This window comes from Equus asinus, chromosome 1, assembly GCF_041296235.1.
Source record: "Equus asinus isolate D_3611 breed Donkey chromosome 1, EquAss-T2T_v2, whole genome shotgun sequence".
Lineage (NCBI taxonomy): Eukaryota > Metazoa > Chordata > Mammalia > Perissodactyla > Equidae > Equus > Equus asinus.
Genome location: NC_091790.1, coordinates 119,420,827 through 119,445,842, shown reverse-complemented (window position 1 = coordinate 119,445,842; position 25,016 = coordinate 119,420,827). Strand labels below are relative to the sequence as shown.

At 40.9% G+C, this 25,016-nt stretch overlaps 1 protein-coding gene across 10 annotated transcripts in view; it reads right to left on the bottom strand.

Annotated features, from left to right (window-relative positions):
- AIG1 (androgen induced 1) overlaps window positions 1-25,016 on the bottom strand; it is a 308,996-nt gene that overhangs the window by 132,261 nt on the left and 151,719 nt on the right. For all 10 annotated transcript variants that reach the window (XM_070506530.1, XM_070506526.1, XM_014850697.3 and 7 more), the window contains one exon: window positions 12,843-12,944. In XM_070506530.1, the coding sequence (XP_070362631.1) occupies window positions 12,843-12,944 (102 nt within the window). The remainder of the gene's footprint in view (window positions 1-12,842; window positions 12,945-25,016) is intronic.

Genomic DNA, 25,016 nt, shown 5'->3' with positions numbered 1-25,016 from the left:
GAAAAGCATGCCAAGAAAACTTTAAGATTTGAAATGTTACGGGAAAGAAGGTCACAGCATCTTTTAATTGCTTACGATCTTTGCAGAAGGTTGCTTTTCCTATTTTTATGCAAATATGACATACCTACCCAGTGTGAAAAACAGGTTAAAAATGCGGTGAGTGAGCCTGTGCATATGTCTTCAATTGAGCACGGTGCCGAGTGCCAAGCTTCAGCCAAGCTGATCAGACTACAGGTCTGTGTAAAAGCCTGAAGGGGTGGAATCTAGTTGCTATAGCTGCAAATTAAACAAACAAATGAGACACCATGGAATGCAGCAAAGTATCTGCGGTCTGATTAGTTCATATTTGCCATATGTGTGAATATTAGCCGTCAAATTCCGAGTTTAAGCAAAGTTCCTTTCCATAGGTGTCACTGAGGGGAAATGCTTAAAAATAAATATGGGAGATTTGAATGCTATGTCCAATGATAAATATCGTATATTTCATATAAGCTGTTAAGAAAGTTCATTAATTTTTTATGTTAGGAGTATATATAAATTCAGTGTTGCTAAAAAGGCAAGATTTCCACCAGGGCATTTTTCCTTGAAGCCTTAGACAGAGTTTGATGCTAAGTTGTTACTCACTATATGACGAGAAAAAAATCACTGGCTGTAGAGCAATGTTTTGTCTTATCTTATCCTATCCTATTTTAGAGGATTTACATTGCTTAGGCCTTCTATGTGGCAGGCACTGTGCTGTGTATTTCTATGGCCAACCTCATAAGAATTCCCACAAGAAACTATAAGTTCCCAACTAGTGGAACTTGGTAGAGAAATTTAAAAGACTGTTGAACAGAGAATTCTATTCTGACTAACCTCTTAAATAACTTATACTAAACTGTTTTCCAGATTAATAAAACCAGAGAAAACTCCAGAGGTCATTTGGTTGAGTCCCCTTTTCCAGGTGGCTCACAAGTCTGCATCTATCAGAAGTGTGGCACACGGAAACCGAGTGGCTCTTTTTGGTAACCTGATGTGAAAAAATGAATGGAGCAAAATGACGTTCTCTTGTGTGTGTAGTGATGGCAGCAGGGTAGGTCACTCAAGTTAATGTATTTGATAAGGATGAAAGCGGCTGCATTGAGGGGGAACAGTTCCACCAACTAGGGCTAATCCTCGCACCTCAGTTAAAACCTATCTTAATTAGATCATTGAATGAAGCTCATTCTCTGGATATGGATAGTAAAACAACAGGAAAATATCATCCTTGCTTAAATGAAAAAGAAAATACTCTAAAATGCCTGCACAACCAGAAGGACCCACAACTAGACCATACAACTGTGTACTGGGGGGCTTTGGGGAGAAGAAGAAGAAAAAAAAAAAAGGATTGGCAACAGATGTTAGCTCAGGTGCCAATCTTTAAAAAAAATGCCAGAAATGTTTATCAGTGTCCTGATGAAATATGTTTATGAAATATAATGACAATTCACGTTTAAAGGCATCTCTTCAACTGGATGTTAACAAAGCTCCATGCAGAGAGGCCCTGGGTACAGTAAGTGCCGTGCAGTTGGTCAGCTCAGCATTCTACTCCTGGTGAGGCCACTCACCAGCCATGTGAGCTTGGACAAGTTTTTATGTTGGACACTTGGAGGCCAGCAGATGTAGTTCTGCTATTCAAAAGGGGAAGACTGGTCCTGAAAATAATAAACCAGTGAGCTGGACAAGGATGCTGTAAGGTTCTACAATGGGTCACTGAAGGATGAGGGTATGAAATGCCGAAAGTTAAGTGGTGATCATAGGTACTAGCCTAAGTTCACTTAGAAAAAATAATCTTGTTTCCTTTCCAGAAAGTGTTACCTCACTGAGAGAGTGAGCAAATATGATAGAATTTCATTTACTCAATCATTTATTCATTCATTCTTTCAAAGAACATTTCTGAGATCTACTATGGGCCAGGCAGTGAGCCAGATGATGGGAACATGCAGAGGAGGCTAAGAGCACAAGCCTTTCCCCAAAGAACATTCAATTCCAGGGAAATGTAACAACATGCTGCGAATACAGCACAATGGATGCTATAGAAGAGGTACATATTGGGTAAAGGGGCTCATAAAGGAGGGGTGGTCTGTTCTATGATGTAAGGGGGAGAGCTCAGTGGACATGGAGGATAAGCAGAGCTTTGACAGGGAATGAGTGTTGGGCGACACTCAGTCCTGGAATGTCCTGGAGGGCAGTTTGGAAAGGTCTTGGCAGCTCTGGCTGGAGTTCTGCCAGCCACAGGTTAGCAGAAGGATACTGGAGACATCCTGGAGAAGCCTCACCTAGAGAAGAGGTATAAATGGGCTCAGGGAAGTTAGCCAATATTCCTAAAGAACTAAGTGGTTTCAGGACAAATTTGGCAGCTTAGATTCAGAATCAAGTGGACAGAAAAAAAATTGGGTTGAACATTTTATAGTGGGTTGCCACAGTTTTCTCCTTGCTTCTCTTTAGCTAACCATTTTTCTACATGACTTAGATAAAGAAGCATGCAGACAGGATGAGGATGGGGCAGACCATCAACCCATTCTTGCCACCTCCGTGACCTGGAGCCAAGGTAAGGATTTGGGACAATGATTCTGTACTCTCAGAAAAGTTTCTTTTCCCACTTTATCTAAGCATGACCAACACAATGACCCCTCAGGAACTCTAGAATACCTACAGCCCAGCCAACCTAGGAAAAATCAACACCTGTCCTTAATAGGTGAATTTTGTCCCCATGCCACTGTCCACTTGTTGCCAGTTCCTGCCCCTAACCTTCTTCCTCATTACAGAATTCTTTTTCCACTGTACACATTCCTGTATCTACATCCCAGGGCATGGAAATCACTTTCAGTAGCAGTTTCTGCTGCCTGCTCTTACTTCTGCCACCACATATATCATCTTTACCTGAATACCTGTCTTGACATCAGGAATCAACCATCTTCTCCGAGCATGGTTACTACGTGGTTAAAATTTACTGCTCTAAAAAATCAATTATTTTGTTACTGACTCTACCCAGAGTGTGGCCTCCAAAGCAGCTTCAACCCAATGGCACAAACTTAGGCACCTCAATTTGAAACAAAGAGTACGGCATTTTACTAACCCCCAATATCCATTTAATGATCCTCAAATTCCTGGTACTGTGCCTTCCCCAGAGCCCATCCTCTACTCACACTGAGTTTAACAAGATGGAATTTACTGGAACACATCTAAGGGTCCCAGGTTTTGAGTATAAAAAACAAAAATAAACAACAGCTTTAAATCTTAGCTTAACCACACACTGGTCAGGTAAGAATGATATGGGAATTTTAGTGTAGAGTGTAATGAAACTGCCAAAAAAGTTAATGGAAGCTTGGACAACACTAATGAGCAAAGATGATGGCTAAATCACTTTGCTGTGCACTTGTGAAATCATATGAAACTGTAAAAACGAACCTGGACAAGCTGAAGCCTGGTTTGAGGAGACGGAGCATGATGGTGAAGGGTCCTCTATACCATTTCCTGAATAACATTTACTGAGTGTGCACTAAACGCTGGAGACTATGGCTAGGTTTTGGAGGAAAAGATGAAAAAGTTTCTGCCTTTTATGGCCTCACAGCCCATTGGAAGAATAAACAAGTAAATAAATAGTAAGGAAACAAGGTGCTAAGAGAAACCATAGGGGTAGGAGCAAAGCGTTATGAGCGCAGTGCGAAGGGACCCACTCAGATGCCTAGGAGCCTCGGTTGCTTCAGTCATAGGTTGTGTCTGAGGAAGCAGTGCAGCAAGGCCATCAGAATTTTGGCTCTTCTGGAAAGGTAACTGAAGAAGCAATGTGGAGAAAGGTCTGAGGAGGCAGACAGGTGAGGGATGAGCCTGTTGCCTCAGTTCAGTTGAGAGATGACGAAGCCTGAAGCAGCGATGGTGGAGATGAGGAGGCTGGAGCAGACTCGGGAGCTCCATCTGATAAGTTCATCTGATGGGACTTGTCAACTAACTGTGGAGGGTGTGGGAGAGAGAGGAGCTTTTAGACGCAGCCTTCTACCGGATGAAGTGGCAACACGAGATGACTAACACGATTTGGAGGAGGGGTTAAGGTAATGAGTTTGTTTCAGTATGTTCAGGATGCCCCACGGGAAGTTGGACCCGGAAGTACAGGCTTAGGAATGACCCGTGTATGGCAGAGACTGAGGTCTCTGGGGGAAAGCGAGATCCTCTTGGCAGAGAACATGAAGAGAACAAAGAGGACTGGTCTTTGAATCCTGCAGAATGGATGAAGGGACTGGGAAGATTCGGACTAGAGAAAAGAGGGGAAGATTCCATCGCTTAAGCTGAAGACCCTATGGTCTTGGTCCACTGTGGAAGCTCCACCCCTGAAGATGCTCAAGCAGAGACTGAAAGGGAATTCGCCAGGAGATTGTTCAGGTGATTTCAGTATCACATGGTGTATGGACCAGATGATCTGTAGAATCACTTCCCAAGTCTCAGATTCTGGAATTCTGTGCCTCTGTGATAGAAAATGCAGCTTTTTTCCACTTCACTTTCTTTGGCAGTTATCACTGATGCTTGCTGAGGTTGAAGTTTCAGTTAAAAGGGAACTGGAAAGGATATAGGGATGGACTTCTGCCAAGGAGTTGGGTCTGTGGCTAATGAATGATCTGTCTGTGGTAGTGAAGAAGCAAGCCAGTTCCTAGGACAATGCCTTCCTGCCTGCTCTCTCCCTCCCCTAAAGATAAAGGGCCAAGGGCAAATGGATGGGAAACACATGAATGAAGTTTACTTGGAAATATCTATGGATTTAAGGATTAGGGGTAAAGGAACTTGAGTAAACCACACTTTGGGTTTGCTGACCCCAAAATATCTGAGGACAACTTATAGACCTTTTGATGAACTCACACTACTCTTGGACCTGCTCAGCTATTAAATGTATCACGAAAAAGGGCAGAGTGTAAGCCAAATAACATTAGCCTTGAATTATACTCTTGCATAGAAAATTAGTTCTACAAAGGAATTTGTGACGGCAGGAAATTGCTTCAAAAAGTCATTGTCAGACTACTAACCTAGAGAAAAAATAACTCATGCCCAGATGAAACAATCAGTATATGGAAGAGCTTTTCAATAAATTTGATCCAGGCTATTATATACCTGGCCTGTTGCTCTTAGATGTTCCAGGGACCCACAGTGTGTTCTTTGCACATCAATTCAGGCCTTCTCAGGCAGTAAGAGCAATACCTACCAACCACTAAGACCCTCCGGGGTAGGAGCAGCAGGACACGTATACAGGATTTGGCTGCACTGCAGCTGAGATGGAAGAGTGAAGACAAATACAAGTTAGGGTTGCATTCTCTGTCAACTTTTTTGGAGGGGAAACAAGAAGAGAACGGGAAAAAAGAGGACAAGAGAAAACATGGACACAGAATATTGATAAAGTTGATTCATTCATGCAACAAATTTTCATTGACTTCCATTTTGCAGAGGCACTGTTCTAGGTGCTTGGGATAAATCAGTAACTGAAACAAAGATCTTTGCCCCTATGGAAATTACAGTGTAGCAGAGGGAGATGAACAATAAGCCATGAATACAACATATAAGTAAAACTATATAGTATTTCAAGGACAGTAAGTGCCATGACGGGGATGAAGAGCAGGGTAAGGGACTCTGGGGACAGTACCAAAGAGGTTACTCACGGTAGGACTTACTGAGAAGGTGAGATTGAGCAAAACCTTGAAGCAGGTAAACAAATGAGCCAAGCGAATCTCTGGAGAGAATTCCAAGGCAAGCAGGGTGCTTGGCGTGTTCAAGGAGCAGTAAGGAGGCAAGCTCAATCTACGAACATCTATTGATTCATCAAATGGTTATTGACTGCCTATGATATGCCAAGCACTATGCCAGGCACTGTAGAGAAAAATTAATCCCCAAACTGGAAAGAGCTATGGAGGAGATATGGTACTAAAAAAAACTGTATGGTTTGACTTTGCCGTTGTGCTCTTTATCCTAGGACATTTTAAGACTCTCCCCCAGTCTTCTTCCTTCCCATCTCCTTATTCCACCTCCCTCTTTTCTGCAGCCATCTCTCTTCTCACCCATGACGTTGCTGTCTTTCCTTTTCTTTACTCTCCGTCTTCCTCCTTCCCCATCCTAGCCTTTCTATCTCTCCTTTCCCTCTCTAGCTCTCTCTATCTTTTTATCTCTCTCTCTTTATCTCCAGCTTTATCTTTAATTTTCTGTAGTTTGAAAATGATACACCTCAGTGGAGTTGTTTTGCCATTTATCCTGCTGGGTATTCTTTGAGCTTCCTAGATCTGTGGTTTGGTGTCTGAAATTAAGTTGGGGGAATTCTCAGTCATATTTCTTCTGTTCTTTTCTCTCTCTCTTCTCCTTCTGGTAATCCCATTATGTGTGTGTTACACCTTTAGTAGTTATCCCACACTGTGTGGATATTCTGTTCTATTTTTTCAGTCTTTGCTCTCTTCGCTTTTCAGTTTTTGAGGATTTTATTGATATATCCTCCAGCTCAGAGATTCTTTCCTCAGCCATGTCCAGTCTACCAATAAGCCCACCAAAGGCATTCTTCATTTCTGTCACCATTTTTGTCTATCGCATTTCTTTTTAGTTCTTTCTTAGGCTTTCCATCTCTCTGCTTACATCGCCCATCTGTTATTACATGCTGCTTACTTTATCCATTAGAGCCCTTCGCATAGTAATCGTAGTTGTTTTAAATTCCCAGTCTGATAATTCCAACATCTCTTCCATGTCTGTCTGGTTCTGAGGCTTTCTCAGTCTCTCCAAACTGTGTTTGTTGCCTTTTGGTATGCCTTGAACTTTTTTTCGTGCTAGCTGGACAAGATGTACAGGGTAAAAGGAACTGCTGTAAAGGGCCTTTAGTCATGTGGTGCAGTGTGTGGTGGGGAGCATTCTATAATCCTATGATTAGGACTCAGTCTTTTAATGAGCCTATGCCTCTGGAGTGTGACCTTCACAAGTGTTTCCCAGTGTTTCTTCCTTAGGTGGCATAGGAAGACTGGAGCCAGCTGGAGTTGGGTATGTCCCTCACTGCACCTCCCCACCCGCCTTCTCCCTAGTCCGTTAGGCTCTGATGATACCCTAGCAGGTTAGGCTGTGGCTAACTAGTTGCCCCAGAGGGCAGGTCTTGTTAAGAACTGAGTGCCCTGCTGTATTTCAGAATGGTTCCTGTTTTCCTCCCCCTGCTGGAAGCACGAGGGGATTTTTCTCCAATGTTTACTGTGGGAATCTGGTTGAGCTCCTGTGGATAAACCCCATAACACGGTGGGAACCCCGCCCCCCCATGACTGGGTCGCCCTGGAGTTTTCCACTCTCAGACTTGTCTGCACTGAGCTTCCAGCAATTGTCCACTACAGTTCAGGTTTCCCTATCTTGGTACAGGTTCCTGCAGTGGTTTCTAGTCATAAGTCTCTGCTCCTGTTACGTTGTTATTCTCTGTGTTTGCCCCTCGGTCTCTCCAGTCTCGGGGGCAGCAGTTGGCCCTTGTCCTCCCTTTTCTTAGGGATCCAAGAGGAGGTGTTGATTTTTCAGTCTGTTCAGTTTTTTCCTTGTTAGGATGGAGTTGCATCTTCCAAGCTCCTTATATGCGGAAGTGGAAAACCCTCTCAGTCTCTCTCCCTCACAAAATTGTTCAGTTTCTCACACGTCACTTAAAAAAATACACTTTCTCCAATTTACTATCTTTCTGTTGAAATAATAAACAAAAAATAAAATTGGCAACAGCTAAAATGAAATACCTTAATGTTGATTACTGATTTAGAGACAGAAGAATCAAATCTTCATGTCGAAATTTAGAGCCGCAAAATGTAACAGGAGAATTGGACATTGCAGAACCAATGATCACAGATGAAAATTCACAATGGAAGAGCTATGATCAGTACAATTGGATGCGAACAAAGCTTACACATGAGAATAGGATGCAGTAACTCTGAAAGTATCTTCCTCACTGTGGAAGTAGCTCTCTTTCTTGACCCTGGGTCTTTGGGGTCTTATTTGTTTTCTTTGGAAGGTCCATTGGGAATCTTACAAGAAGGTTCCCAAGAAATTTCTGACCCCTGTTCCAGGCTTACTTCTCCAGATATCTTCTAGTTACTTTAGGATGTATTGAGAAAATTGAGAAAGGTCAGTTCCTTCCTATGAAAAAGAAGATAGTCTTCTTTCAACCAACAGCTTATTTTATGAAATATCTAATATCAGGCACAGACTCCAGGGGTCATGAAATGCATAATTTGTGTATCCCACAACTGGAAACTTTCCAAAAGTTGTGTTATTTACTAAAAGAATAACATCAAATCTGAGTTCCTGCAAAACCAGTGATCATCCAAGCAGTATTTAATGCCTTCTCTTCTGGGAAAGACAGATGTACAAAAACTTTAGTAATTACCAAATGTCAAAATAATATTGAACAGAATAAATAATTGCCTAAATTAAGGGTCTCTTGAGGATCAGTTACAGATAACAAGAATAACTGACAAATCAAGCATGAAGAGAGGTGGGGTTTATATTTTTTTCTCTCCTCATAAATTATATGGGGAATGAACAACTCCTGCTGTGATTATAAGAATATCTAGGTCATGTCTGCTTAAAGATCTGTGGTAATAATAATAATATCCTAACATTCTGCAGTGCTTGGCATTCTCAAAGCACTTTATAAACATTAATTAGATCTTCAATAAGCAGAGACACTGTCTCATTGTTGGTTTCTCCTGTTATAGCATCATTGAGAGTCTGCAATCTTTCTAGTTTAAATATTTATTTATTTATCGCTTTTAATGCATATTTACTCCTATGACAATGCTTTAAAATTATAATTGGCAGAACAGAAAGGTTCAGGGATCTATTTTTGCAACCAAGAAACAGGCCAGAATAACAATAGCGCTTCTCCTTGTCAGAGCGAACACAGCCCACTGGGAGCTCCTCTGTTGGCTTGTGGAATTCCTACCTACCCTCCTCCACTTCAAACAAGCCATTTCCATCCTTTCGAATTGCATCTGTTTTTCTCATCCTGTAACCCAACAGTGCCCAGCAGGGTGCTTTGTGTGTCATAGGTTTTCAATAAATGTTTGCTAGATTGAATTAAATCAAAGCTCAGCCCCCACATGTTGCAGTCATGCAGAACCCAGCACAACTCTCTAAGACCTTTCTCATTATATTGTGGAAACTCTGATTCATTTGCTGATATCACTTGTTTTTCTTTTGTCTGATTATCAGTGGACTGAGGATAGAAAGGTGGTAGAAAGATATAAATGTAAATGTGACAGTCTTCCAAGTTTCAAAAGCAAATGCACAAACATCCTTTTTATCATCAACACTTAGTGAATGCCTAATGGGTGACAGGTGCTGTTGAGTTGCTGGGAATACAAAGATCAATATGGCTGCAAGGATGGAACAGTTTTTGATTTTGGATACTGAATTGATTCTATTTAAATGTGCTACATTTTGTATGTTTATATTTTTAATTGAAATGCATTACATTTTTTCTGGGTGCTATTTGCATGGAGCCTGGAGATAACCTAGTGGTTACTCAGCAAGGCGTATTTGTCGTAACTCATCTATTAACCTGTTTCCTCTTCTCTTTTGCAAAGAAATTCTAAGATTGCTACATTCTTGGTGAGATAAAAGAGGTAGACAGCATTATTCATGATAGCCAAGACATGGAAGCAACCCAAGTGCCCATCAACTGATGAATGGATAAAGGAGATGTGGTGTATATATATATATATATATATATACACACACACACACACACACAATGGAATACTACTCAGGCATAAAAAAAGACAAAATTGTCTCACTTGCAACAACATGGTTGGACCTTGAGGGTATTATGTTAAGTGAAAAAAGCCAGACAGAGAAAGATAAACACCATAATATTTCAGTCATATGTGGAAGATAAACAAACACATGGATAAAGAGAACAGATTAGTGGTTACCAGAGGGAAGACAGTCGGGGGGGTGGACACAAGGGGTGAAGGGGCACATTTATATGGTGACTGACAATAATGTACAACTGAAATTTCACAATGCTATAGACTATTATGATCTCAATAAAAATATGTATATACAAAGTATAGACATCTTTAATGTTTTCATCAAAATATGAACATTAAAATAAATATAAACAATTTTTAAGGAATTATTATTATTATTATTATTTTTAAAGATTGGCACCTACGCTAACATCTGTTGCCAATCTTTTTTTTTTCTTCTCCCCAAAGCCCGCCAGTACATAGTTGTATATTTTAGTTGTGAGTGCCTCTGGCTGTGTTATATGGGATGCTGTCTAAACATGACCTGACGAGCAGTGCCATGTCCACACCCAGGACCTGAACTGCTGAAACCCTGGGCCACTGAAGCGGAGCACAAGAACTTAACCAGTCGGCCGTGGGGCCGGCCCCTAAGGAATTATTGTTAAAATTAAATATTGAAAGTAATCTATTAAAGTTAAAAGCAAATACAAATTATAATTATTATTAAACTTTTAAATAAAATTTTTAAAAAGCTGAAAATGCTTAATTTTTTGACATTTCATAACTCATTACACATTTTTATAAAAATTATTCACGATTACAGCATTTAACATCCATGTTTTAATTGCCAAGGCATTTATGAATATTCTATTTAAAGTTACATATATGCAAATTTAGGGTAATATAAATTGTTTAATATTGCAAAATATTTCTCAGCTACCATATACAATTTCTTTGTTAGTGATTCTGGAACCATAAGCTGGAGCATGAAGAAAAGCAAAGAAATGATCGTTCATCTCTATTAGGAAACCAAATTCATTGTGAAAGAATCTATTGAGCTCATATTATCTGAGAGGATTTAACACATATTAATTTCTTTTCCTTTTCCTAAATGTTTGTGTCTCTGAAACCCTCCTTGCATTTCTAAGTAGTGTTTGTCTCCAAGAGTGAGAATTTGAACCCATCAAAGTAAATCAAGGGAAAATTATGGGAGTCAAGTTGAAGTCCTAATGGCTGCATACATGCTTAATAAACCATCCGCTCAAAACATTAAATAGTGCCAGGATCTGCAAAGACTGTGATTCATTCTCTAGCCCAAAGGTAATATTGTGCAGTTTTGGAATATAGATAACAAGGCCAAAGAGTCAAGGATGGTACTTCTATAGCACGTGATACAATCATTTATTCTCAGCTAACACCCCTCTGTTGTAAGAAGCTTTCTGAGCTTCAGTTTCTTTACCTGTAAAAGGGATAATAACTTCTCGTTCATAGTACCATTGTGAAAGTTAAATGATATAACCACTATAGAAGGCCTGGCACACAGTAAGTTTTTGAAAAACAGTAGCTATTAGTATCGACTGGCAAAGAATTATGAAAACTGGCTATATGGAATTCATTCATCAATCTAATAAATATGGATTGATCCTACCAAATGTCCTGTGGCCAGGCAGAGTGCTTGGGAGTTGAAGGCTGCTGTTTTGCATGACACTTTTGTGGGGGACGTTGATATGTACAATAGAGATATGAAAGTGCTGTGGAAGCACAAATAATGGAAGCACTCACTTGGCTTGTGGGGTGAGGAAGGCTCCTTAGAGAAGATGTTACGTAAACTAGCAGGATGAGGAGGAGTTTCCCAGTCAAGAACGGGAAGTGCTTTGGGGTCAGAGGATTGCAAAGACATGGGCTCAAGAAAGGGTCTCCCACGTTCAAGAAAAGTGACAAGCTGGAGAGGGGCAGAAGGACACTGTCAGGCTCTTGGACGGTTAAACTGAACTGACAAGACCCCGCTATTTGTTTGGAAGTAGACCAGAGGTGCCATGTTAATCCTCCAACAGCGCGGGTCTAACTGGCCTCGAAGAAAATTCCAGTTCTCTGAGATGTGGCATTTCTGACGCGTTGGCTTAAGAAAGCATTGATGAAAGCCCTCAGGACAGGAATGTTTGTGCGTTAGTACACACCACTTTTCTTGAAATATACCAAACTTGGGGGCAGAAGGGAAACTCTTATTCTGGACCTAAGACTCATGACTTCTAGCTTTTCGTTCCCCTATAATTTCTGTGATAGGTTGCCCTTTTCAGCAGGAGCACCCAGTGACATATTCTAAAAATTGCTGTAACCCAAAAATACAGGCTTCTTAGTTAACAACAAAACAGTGCTCAGTTCCAGAAGCAGAAAGGGAAGACGACACCATTTCTCTGCAGAAAACATATCCTCAAATCTTTTCAAGTGATGTGGAAACCAACCAAAGTATCTGATTTGAAACTTGTGAGGTTAACACCACGGCTAAAGCATCAGAGAGAGTTACACGGAGAAGAAGACAAGGACCCAGCAGCTGCAGACAAATACCCTGGGACGGGCAGAACCTGACAAGGCAGAGAGCCACCACTGAAGACACCTCCCATGCCTGCAGCAGGTCTCCCAGGGAAAATAAGAGCTTTGTTGCTCCTCTGGGGGCAAGTCTCCAAGTGCAATGGTTATTGTCAACATAGTCTCATTGATGTGAGGTGGAGGAAGAGCAGGGTGTCGACAGGTGTGCAGGTGGGAATCAATACTTAGGCTCCAAGAGGGGACAAGCCTTTAAATGGCACAGAAATTAAATTCATCCTGGAATAAGCTAGTTGCAGTGTATCTAACACCACTGACACCTCTTCTAAACTGTGGATTCATCTACTACATAGTTTTAATAGTGACTCAATTTCATGGGAAAACATTTTTTATTTCCATTCAGTATTCTTCTTGAATTGTAATCTCTCATTGCAATCTTCCAAGATTTCACAGCTATTTAGGTAGAGTCTATGGAGAGCCTAAATTGGAAAATAGCTCTTTAACAGATTTGTTTTTTAAATAAAATGAAATCGTTTGTTTTAGTCCACTCACCATTCCATGATTCAGCCACCCCGGGATAAAATTATCAAGCAACTTCGGGTAAATCATCTCTCTGTCGTAGGCATAAATGATCCAGAACACCGCTACGACGAACTGGAAGACAAAAGAAATTTCTTATTTTGAATTCACCAACTATTCACAACAGAAAATTTGTTGGTCACCTATTGTTCAAAGAACCCCAAAGAATTGCAATCTAGAATGAAGCACAATTCAGTAAACCAGCTAATTTCTGGAAAGATAGTTCTAACTTCATTCCACTGGGGTAAAGGTTGGGGTCCTTCCTCTTCCTTGATCTCCCAATTGTGTTCTCTCAGGCAAAGGCATTTGTTTGTGAGGGAGAGAGAAATGATCTGTCTGTCATCTGGAACAGCTCCCTTCCAGGGCTAATTGTGTTGGTTTGATTTCTCTCAAAAGGGTTTAAAAGTTCACTAGTGGTTTTCTGGATCCCATTCTGCACTGTACAGAGTTAGCACACATTCAAGAAGCTGTACTGTATTTTCCTTGAACCCATCATGTGGTTTAAATTAATCTCCACATTCTCAAGTTTCTATTTCACCACTAACAGCATTGAAATCACTGCTATAAAATGTCCCGAAGTCACTTTTCCAGCAAATGTATTAATTTACATGGGCTTTAGCTGCACTGAGAAGCAGAGGGCATGAGGGTAAAGGAAGATTCCTAATTCTCTTGGAATAATTTATAAGTTCATCTGGGTTCCAGAGCCTTATTTTGACCCATCAGCAGCATAATTATCAAAAAGAGAGCAGAGTACTGAATTTATTATCTTATCTTTCTTCAAACTAATGATGAGAGAGGAAGCTCAGATAAAATAAAGGAATGAATGACCCAAGGTCTTAACCTTCACTATAGGATTTAAAAGAAAAAGTAAATGCTTTTGTAAATAGTCAATAAGTGTAGCATGGAAAAGGGCACCATCCCAGAGAGAGGGATCAAAGTTTCTTTACAGTTACAGCTCAAAATAATAAATACAAGGGTAAAATGTAGCATGAGTAATAAACAGAAACAATTTTTATCTCATTTCTTATAAGTCATCCTTTTCCCCACATTTTATTAAAAACAATTTTTTTTTGAGGAAGATTAGCCCTGAGCTAACATCTGCTGCCAATCCTCCTCTTTTTGCTGAGGAAGACTGGCCCTGAGCTAACATCCGTGCCCATCTTCCTCTACTTTATATGTGGGACGCCTGCCACAGCATGGCTTGACAAGTGGTGCCATGTCTGCACCCGGAATCTCAACTGGCAAACGTGCAAACTTAACCACTGTGCCACCGGGCCGGCCCCAGTAACAAATATTTTAATGCCACTTTTTATAAACCTCCTGGTGGTTATAGGTTAAGACTAGTAGTCAAAAGGTTTCCAAAGTTCTTTTCCAAGTGTGTCAGCCATGACATGGGTAATCTTGGCCTAAAAAGAAATTCATCCTTAAAACCTAGGATGTGATGAATATTTATTGTAGATTACACACATTGTTTTAATACCAGGTTGGGGTTCCCAGTTGTTTACCCTGCCTTGGGGTCAACTATTTTCAAACTCAGTTGATAAATGCACAAGATAAAAGAAGACAAAAAACTATTACTAGTTTAACATTAACTATCATTAAGAATTTTCTAGGAACAATGAGTAAGTTTTGAATTATCCACAATTTTGATTTATTCATTCCACTGAGACATCAAAGGTACTGAGTATCAGTGTGACCTGCCCTCAGACCTGGGCCCCATGCTTTACAGCCTTGCTACTCAGAGTGGGTTCCATGGATCAACAGCACCCATGTTACCAGAGATCTTGTTAGATGTGCTGAATGTCGTCCAGCATGATATGTTCTGATCTTGCCTTTTAACAAGACCCTGAGGGCATTCATTTGCATACGAAAGTTTGAGGTGTCCTGCTGTGGAAGATCCTCCTGCAGCCAGGTGGAGTCTCCTCCTCCCCATGGAGGGAGGAGATCCCAGGGCCAAGTGGTTTGTCTACCCACGGTCAGCCCCACTCCTACACCACATCCTGGGAAACCGAGACCTGGAATTCCCTGCCCAAATAGACCCAAGTGCGCCTCAGGGCCTGTGTGGGCCTCCTTCCTGGGACTGACCAAGGAGAGCTGACTGCACAATAAATGTGTGTGTCCCTTGACCTGAGAGATGGTTAACAGGCATCTGTTTCTGTAGGGTGGGGATCAAAGTTTTACATTTGGTCTGGGTGTCTACACACAGGCATGAAGTCTTTCAATCCTGGAATGGAGCCATAGATGGAAATCTCTGTACCTTTCCCCTATAAGGTACCCTAATCATGAGAGCAATACCTCCTCATATTCACAGGTACCTTCTTTCCTCAAGGGGAAGGGATTACACAGGGCTGTGGAGCAGGGGGCAGAATCTTGGGGCCATCTGAGAATTCTGCTGACAATACGCTTCCACTCTTCTTCTTTTCCCAAATTGTTTTGGCTATTTTAAGTATTTTGCATTTCCATTTAAATTTTAGGATCTCAGCTTGTTAATTCCTACAAAAATATCCTCCTAGAATTCTGATTATGACTCTACTGAATCAATATATTCAATCTGGGGAGAAACAGCATCTTAACATTGAGTCTTCTAACCGGGAACAAAACTTATGTCTCCATTTGTTGACATCTTCTCAAACTTCTCAATGCTTGCAGTTTCCAGTGTACAGATCTTGCACATATTTTGTTAAACCTGTCACTCAACATTTCGTGTTTTTTGTGCTACTGTGGATAGTACTAAGTTCTTTTAAGCTCTTTGTTGCCAATATACAAAAATACAACTGATTTTTGTATATTGGCATAGTATCCTGTATCTTTGCTAAATTCACTTAGTAGTTTGAGTAGTTATGCAAAAAATTACTGTAGATTTTTACATGTACACGAACTACAAATAAAAACAGTGTTTCTTCTTTACAGTTTGTATGCTTTTTGCTTCTTTTTCTCTTCTCACCAGAAGCGACTTAGGGTGAGTAGCCCTGCCCTCTGCCCTATCTCAGGGAAAGGGTTCAACCTTTCAACATTTAAGTTTGAGATTAGCTGCAGTTTTTCTTAGATGCCTTTTATCAAGTTGAGGAAAATCTCTCCTATTCTTAACTTAGGAAAGTAATGAATGAGTGCTGAAATTTTTCAGATGACTTTGCTACATATCTGGGGGTGATCATACAGTTTTTCTCCTTTATTTTGTTCATATGACGAATTATATCGATTGTGAATGTTAAACCAACCTAATTCCTGGTTATCATGTATCATCATTTTTATATTTCGCTGGATTCAACTTGCTGACATTTTATTAAGGATATTTTTCCATTTTTATTCATAAAGTATATCAATCTGTAGTTAGTTTTCTATTCTCATAACGTCTTTTTCTAATTTTGGTAATAGGATAATTCTGGCCTCAAAATGTAAATTGGAAAGTGCTCCCTCCTTTATTTTCTGGAGGACTTTGTGCAAGATTGGCCTTATTTCCTCCTTACCTATTTGATATACTTCTCCGGTGGAGCCATCTGGACTTGTAAGTTTCCTTTTGAGAAGATTTAACTGTGGATTCAATTTCTTTAATAGACATAGAATTTTCCAGCTTTCCATTCTTTTCTTGAGTTAGTTTTAGTCACTTTCGCCTTTTTCAGGATTTCTCCATTTCATCTAAGTTTTTGAATTTATAAGTTGTTCTTAATATTCCACTATAGAAATTGGCAAATACGACAAATCAGGTGGTTTTTCCCTGGTGAGCCTTTGTTAATTGTTTACCAGCACACCACTGTTGAGAGCTACTTTCTATTCACTAGGAGTGACCATTCATGGTGTCCCTACCACATGGAAAGCATTGTGGGATCATCCTTACTAGTGCAATTTGGTTAATCCTTTGACCCCTACCATATATTGGGGGGATTACACGGGTTATGAAAAGTGAAGTGCCTTTCAAGAAAGTGTCAGTCACCAAGTTTCTTAGTGTAACACTAGAAGGTCAAGAGGCACAGCTGAGTAATTAGTCTCCTAAATAATTCTTGAGATATAAACACCACACAGATGGTAGCTTTTTGGCTTCCTGCGCTGGTATCCTCTTGATAGTATGATCATCAGCAAACCCAAAATAAGTTTGAACTCTACGACCAGGGCACGGATACGAAACAAAAATAGGTTCTCTTGGACAGGCGAAGTGGTACTGAAACGTTCCGCTGTTGTGAAGACGCTCCTTCTCTGGCCAGCACCAATGGCCAGCTATTCCTCAGCACACACCTGCTGCTTCTCAGCTGCCAGGACCAGAATACTGTACTTGAACTGAGAATGGGAGGAACACAGTCACTTCCCAGTCCTTCCAGCCTCCCAGAAAGAATTCTTGTGTTACAGCTAGCCACGGGGGCCTCATCTTAACCCCCAGAACTATTAGAAATGAATGCAAAAGAAAACCAGATTCACACTTTGTCTCTTTTTGTAAGGAGTCTCTCTTGGAGTCCAGTAGAAGCTGAAGCTAATCAGCTTTAGTCCACTTCTAAGAAGACGCTCTACTGATTAATGAGAAAATCTTTGGAATTTAGTAAAAATGGATTAGAACGCAAAGGACGTCACAGAGAAGTCTGCCATGAAGGAGGCTAAAGATAAAAGTCACTTATCTATAGAGTTGTCTATAAAGGCCGTTTGGCATTATCTCAAACACCCACTATTGAAGGAGGAAAGGAAGGAAAAAGGGAGGGAAGGAGGAAATTAATGAATACATCTTGAAAGTCTTTAGTTTCAACATAACATGATTCCTACAAAATTGCTTCCCCTTTTAAAACGAATCTATTACAATGTACCCAGACTTTACCAAATACTGACTGAAATCATTTAAGTTCTGTTCTGAGCTCTATTCCTTTGCTTCCAGATTCCTTTTCATGATTTGCTTTCCCATCAATTCTTTCCATGGTCATATTTTTGCTGAGAGGTAATGTTTAGACATGTTTCCCGTGTAATTTCTCTTTCCAAGCACATGGAGCCTGAGAAGAAGCTATGTGTTCTGGATGTGTTCCGGCTTTGTCTGATGGCCTCCATGCAAAGAGTGGAAGTCTCATTTTGACAAGGCCCTTGTCTTCCCACTTTCCAAATCTAGGAGCTCCTGAGTCCCTAAAAGCTCGCCTTCTGGCTGCCTTCCCTCAGCCATACCCTCAAATTCAGAAATGCACAGTGAAGCACGGGGCCTCTGAAATGTTGCAGTATCTTTTGTTTCAGAGTACAATTAGTTTCTAGTACTCATTCCTAGAAGTGTGACACAGAACTCCTCTACTTGAATTATGAGCTATGGGTAACATTATATTTTTTATACTACGCATTCTGCTCAAATTACCTTAAAACCAGAATTTCCACTTAGAGAGTTTCTAAAGTACGTGTTGATGTTATGCCTTTCTTCATGGCTTTCAATTCTCATCTTTCTGGTGGAATTTATAAATTATCCACATTTATCTACATTTAGGTCCGTAATTATCTCTACTGGCTGAGTAAATAATGTGAGAATACAAACCCAGCTTCTCTAGGTGCCCATAGGATTTCGTGCCTGCAACCTCGGCTTGTACTGTATTCCCTCTTACTCCCTAAGCTCCAACTGACAATTTGATTGCTCCTAAAACTCATTAAGCCATTTTCTGCCTCAGGACTGTAGCATTTTCTACTTTCCATGCCAGGAATGTTCTTGCCCTTTCTCACGTGGCTGGATTCTCTGTTTCTTCAGGTCTAGCTTAAACAGCACCTCTTCATGGAAGCCTTGCCAATGACTCCGCTGCGCCATTATTTTGTGTCATAGACCTTGAGGGAAAAGAGGCTCTTTTTGTTGTTGTTCAATTATTCATTGTCTGGCTATTCAGTGAGAAAGTGAAGTCTCAGAGATCAGGAGCTTGTCTGTCTTTATTGCCGTTCCCCCATTGCCCGGCATATAACATATTTATGATAAAAAGTTGCTGAATAAATGAACAAAGGTGTATTGCTGCTCCTTATATGTGGCAGACCCCACATTTCCCATAGGAGCAAGTACCCTTTTACGACTTCAGTTTTCTTTCTATTGACCTAAAATCTCTCTTTTATGTTCTCTGTAACTTTTTTGTCTTCCTGTCGTGAGGAAGATAATCCTTCTTTCCAAGGTTATTCTTCTAGCCTATCCCTTCTCAGATCTTCTATCAGCCCCTCCTTCACCACTGAAGTTTCTATCGTCCTAAATTAATCCTCCTCTGGACTTGTAGATCAAGATGGAAGACTAAAGGCTCTCTTTCCTGAAATCAACCAAGAATAAGGACAATGAGAAACAGAAATGAAACCAAAGAAAGTAGGAAACACCCATAATCCAAACACCACTCTTTTCAAAAGGCTGCCAAGTATTAAGACAACTGAACCAGGACAGGGGAGGACTCTGGTGTAAGACACAAGACCCCAGGCCTCCCCGGTTGAGCGAGCAGAACAGAGAGATCACAACAGACGACACTCACGAAGGGACCCTGGATGACCTCTGCTGGGAGCAGGAGGTCTGAGATGCATGGGAGCTCTGGGGAAATGTTCGGATCCCTGGTTGGCTTCAGGAGTCAGAGGTGATGATGTCAAGTAGAAATGAGCCAGCATGTCATCTCTGCAACAAGCAGGATGTGGGTCTGTTAAGTAAACAAGGATCCGTGGTAACCAGCTTGAATGCACAGCTCACGCTCACCTGACAAACACCCAGCTCCCTGTGACCACACAAAAGGCTTGGGACCAGGAGTCAAGGAAAGAGAAATGAGTGTAGCCCAGAAAGAAGCCATTCTCCAGGGGACGGTGATGGAAAACAGACGGAGATTCCAGCTGCCCTCGCTCAGTTCCCTAACCTGTTTCCAGTTCTACCCTTTCACAAATAGCTGGCTCAGGAGGAACAGACCCATTTAAGGATGAGTAAGCCTGAGAAAAAGAAATAGCATGGAATGTATTCATAGATACCACAGGAAAAAAAGAGAGAGAGATAAAGCAGAATATGATCCCTCCCAAAAGAAGGCAATGGAACAATACAAACTAGGGAAATTATGCCAAGAAAAGTATAATTTATGATCAAATAATTCTCCATTAAGGAAAAGAGGTCAAAGAAGAAAAATCGAGCCTTAAAGAAGAGAAGAAGATAAAGGTGAATGGACAGACTGAAAAATAAGTAAAATATAAAGCCACATAAAATGGAAAGGCATATTATAAGCAGTGAAAGGAGAAACTGCCTTGGTGAAGACAGCTGGGGTTGGCTTTCTGCAGTATGGTGGACTAGACATGCTGGAAAACCTTCCCGCTGCGAAACACCAGGTGCTGAATACATACGACAAATACACTCTCAAATGTACTGCTGAGCACACAAGAAAGAAAGGGAATCACTGGGAGCCAAAAAAAAAAACAACAACCCATACAGACAAAAAAAGAACAGGGGAAAAACCAGCACAGTCGCAAACACAGAAACCGGGGCTGCCCTGGAAGCAAATGGCAGTCCCAGAATGAGAGCAGTCAGAATTGTGGCCCTGGGGAGGGATGGCGAAGGCCTTGGCACGTACGAGCTGGTGGAGTGGGTACTGAACCTGAGGCGCTTGGCCCACAGAGGGGTTATACCCGCCGTGGAAGGGCAGGCTAGAGAAAGCACCCTTCCTCAGGTTAAATAAATTGCTTTCTATTCCTAAGTGCTAAGATTTTTCTAATGAAAAAGTTTTCATCTCATTGAATTTGGTTCTGCATTGAGATCATCATTCTTCCTCCTTTATCTTTGTATTCATGAAAGCTAAGGGTGGTAATTAAGCAAGGTCAAAAAGTTTTATACGTATATCCAATAACTGTACTGGATATTGTGGTGCCTCTCCCAGGTCCCCTCTTCAGGGCCCATGCATCCATCATCTTCCAGATACTGGGAATATCAGTTGCTAGCACTGTCAGCTGCATCCCTCATTAGGAGTCCCCCTCACCAACCAATTCTCTGACACTAGTTGGCCGTCCTACAATTTAACCCAATTCTGACACTATCTACCTGGAGACAATGTCAGATCCCACAGGTTAAGGTTCAGTCCTACGAGACTGCCCCCTGCCTTCAGAAGCCAATCTCAAGTCCAGGTTGTCATCAGTACTTCTGACCAACTGGTTATAGGCTGGAGGTCCCAATGATCCCCCACCACGGGTTCTATCAATTTGCTAGAGTGGCTCACAGAACTCAGGCAAACATTTACTTAACGTTTATTCTAAAAGGATGTGATAAAGGACACAGACGGACATCCGGATGGCGGAGATGTGTAGGGCAAGGTACGTGGGAAGGGTTGCAGAGTTTCCATGCCCTCTCTGGGCCTGCTACTCTCCCAGCATCTCCCTGTGCTCACCAACCTGGAAGCTCCCCAAATCCTAGACTATATGGAGGCTTCATCACGTAGGCATGATCGATCATTAACTCCATTTTCAGACCTTCTTCCTTCTCAAGAGGAGAGGGGGCGGCACTGAAAATTCCAAGCTACTAATCATAGCTTGGTCTTTCTGGTGACCAGCTCCCATGCAGAAGTCACCAGGAGCCCGTCCCAGAGTTGCCTCATTAGAACAAAAGACGCTCCTAGTGCTCTTATCACTTAGGAAATTACAGGGGTTTTAGGAGCTCTGTGTCAGGAACCGGGGTGGGCAGAGACCAATATACATATTTTCCACTACCTCACAAATGCCAAAAGCAATTTCATTTCTGGTTTCTCTAGAAAGGTCTGCACAAAGCGGGAAATCGATGAATGTTTGGCAAGTAAATATGTTTGGTTAATCATTCTAGAAAAGTCAAAAGGAAAAGGAAAATGGTCATAAATGGAGAAAAATCATGGATGGAACATGACATCAAAGTCACAGGAAAACAACACGGAATGTAGAACAAGTCAGGAGAATCCTGTTTGCCTTCACTGGTAATAAGTGCATTATTTCAAGTGTCTCAATAAGGATTATTCGACCAGGTACATCTTCCCTCTGGCAAGTTTATATCCACAGGATAGATAAGAGGATTGATGCAGAACATTTGCTGGTCCTAACAGATACTTGGGTCTTGTCGTGTACCTTGAAACTATGCCTCATCTCTACTCAAATCTTAATTAATAGGCTCCTATCTATTCTCACATCATCTTTGGGGTGCAAGTCTTCCCCAGAGTACCAGCTTATAGGGCAAAGTCCCTATGATCCGGGGTGCCCAGACTCTTTGTCAAGGGTCATGCCCATGTCACTTCTGTGCCTACAGGCTGAAACTGCACCAATCATGCCATATTCCCCTGGTCCTGGCTCTCCTTGGAGCCTCAGGCATCTCTGCCAGGCCTGTGTCACCACTGACTGAAACATGGAACAGATGGCTTTCATCTTTGCTTTTTTTCCTCCAACTGGACCCCAATTGCCTGGGATTGCCTTCCAGTGGTGGCAGTCTTCTTTTGTGAAGAGCGATGTTTGAAGGTTTATTACACTGCCCAGAGAGCATCCTGGAGGTGGTGGGCCTGGTTAGTAAGGTGGCGTGTATTGTGAGAGGGTAGGGTGTGGAGAAGATGAGGCCCTCAGGAAGGAAACTTTTTGTTTCTTTCACTTTCCGGTCATCCATCAAGCTACAGAAATAGGGGCAAAGAAATACTGATATGATGAGCATGAATCAGGAGTAGTTGTGACTCTGATGGAAAACTACAAAGAGTACAGCCAACAGCATAGACAGAATGAAAAGGGCAATCAGGTACTCCAGCAAAACGCACAGTCACGTAGCTGGATCCAATAAACACAATGGAAACAGTTACGTCCTTTAACGGCGCGATGGTAGAGCTGGACCCTGACGTAGCTGGCCCAATCACTTCCTGAAAAGGGACTTAAAGTTAAGATAACTTCTATTACTGAGACACTGACACAAAAGAGACTCAGTAAGGGCCAAGGATGAGCCCACTCTTTAGATAAGGCTTGCGGTAGAAAGGGAATCAGAGCTTAAATATCATCTATATGGCGAAATAAATGCTCCGAATTACTCTCTCAATGAAAACAACCAAAAAAATAAAAGGCTAATAAAACATTAAGTAGGTTACCATTTATTAGTTTCTTTTTTACCCTTTCAGTTTCTCTTCACATATACAAGAAAAAAATGTACACACCCACACATATGTCTGCATATTCACATATATATTCTATATATATATCCCCTTCTTAAATATATACAATATCATACTAGATAATCCTGATTCTGTGTTTCACAACATATCCAGGAAATATAAGACATCTTTTAAAATAAACCACCATGTGACAAAAAGTAGTGAAACTGTAGATGTCAAAATAAAGTGAGAGTGAGAATCCAGGAGGGCAGCGAGCACAGAGGCCAGCTTTCCTCCAGAGGTACCTGTCAAACCTCAGTGACCATGAGCTTAGCTTTTGATGCTCTGTGGGATTCAGGAGATAGGAGATAAAGATTGCCCAAGGCGGGAGCCTGGAGGCCTCCACATAAAACTAGTATGCAGAGGGTTACCCCTTCAGTGTCAGGGTGAATAAGGAATGACCCCCAGCACACAAGAGGACAGTAAGGAAATGGGCCTGCTGTAACCTTAGCTCTGCATTGAGAGGAAAGAGAAAGAAAAATTACGCTGACACTTCATGACCATGGAGAGCCATCAGAGCCCTAGGAAAGCCATCACGTGGGTTCGTGGCCTGACATGGGCATTCAGGAGGATGTTGTGACCTGAAACACGTGTTCTTTTTAAGCACAAGTTGAGATTATGAAAACTGACCACCATCTAGGCCAAAAAGCAAGCTTCAAAAAAATCTCAGAGTATTGGTATCCTACTGATTGTAGTCTCTAATCAAAATCCAATTAAGTTCCAAATCAATAATAGAAGGCTAAAAATTCTTATATGTTTGGAAATCTAAAAGATACTTACTTAAAAAACTTATGGATTGAACCTAAAATCATGACAGACTCTAGAAAATATTTATAAATAAACAATAATAAAAATGATAGATACAATTCTTGTGGGATATAAAGTGTCAATTGAAGGAAACGTATAGGCTTCTATACTTACACCAGAAAAGAAGAAAGAGTAAAAATTAATGAGTGAGCTATACATCTTCAGAAATAGAAAAGAACAGCCAACTAATTAGTGAAATAGAAAACAAACATACAAGATAGGATCAATGAAGCCAAGATAAATTCTGGCAAGGCTGGTAAAGAAAAAAAAAAGAGAAAACATAAATAAGCAATCTAAGGAATATCAGGAAATACCTACCAGGAGAGAAAAGGGACATTGCTACAGACATCATGAGAACAAAATTATCAAAAACATTTGTGGACAAGTTTGTCATTAATTTGAAAATCTGATGAAATAAAATTCTCAATTCAGAAAACACTACTTATCAAAACTGACTCAAGAGGAAATAGAAAATCCAAATAATGTTATAATTGTGAAATCAAGTCAGAAGTTAGAAATCTTCCCAAGAAGAGTAAGACAGACACACATCAGCAGTGGTTTCCATAAAACACTCAAAGGGACAACTCCACTCTTTCTCACCAATCTTCCAGAGGATGAAAAGAAGAGAACGTGCCCCAGCATACTTCATAAGGCTAGGATAACAGTGATATCATAACAGAAAAGAACAGTTACAGAAACGAAAATCTCATGCAAATATCATTCATGAACACACGCAAAAATCCTAAGCAGAACCTTAAAATAAATTCATCAATGTTTATGAAACATACTACATCATGACCACGTCAGTTTTATCCCAAGGATGCAAGGTTAGTCTGATATTAGAAAGTCATTATGTATTTCACACATCAACAGAACAAAGGAGAAAAATAATATGATCACCTCCGCAGGTGCAGAAAAAGAATCTAAAAAAATTTGACAATCATGTGTGATAACAATTCTCAGCAAATAAGGAATAACAGTCCCCTCTTAGGGAATACGGCACCCGACACCGTACTCAGATTCTCATGGGCTGAGGTGATCAACGTGTGTTGGCACACTTGCATTTCACTGCAGCACATGTTTAGGAGGCTTTTTCCTGGAGAATTTCTTGCATATGTGGAGCAGGAGACATGTACAAGAATGTTTAGAGTAGTTTTGCCCAGAACAGCCAAAAAATCGGAAACAAGCCCAGTATCCATCAACAGTAACATAGATAAACAAATTTCCCTGGTGAAAATTCTGAAGACAGATAAGATCTTCTGAG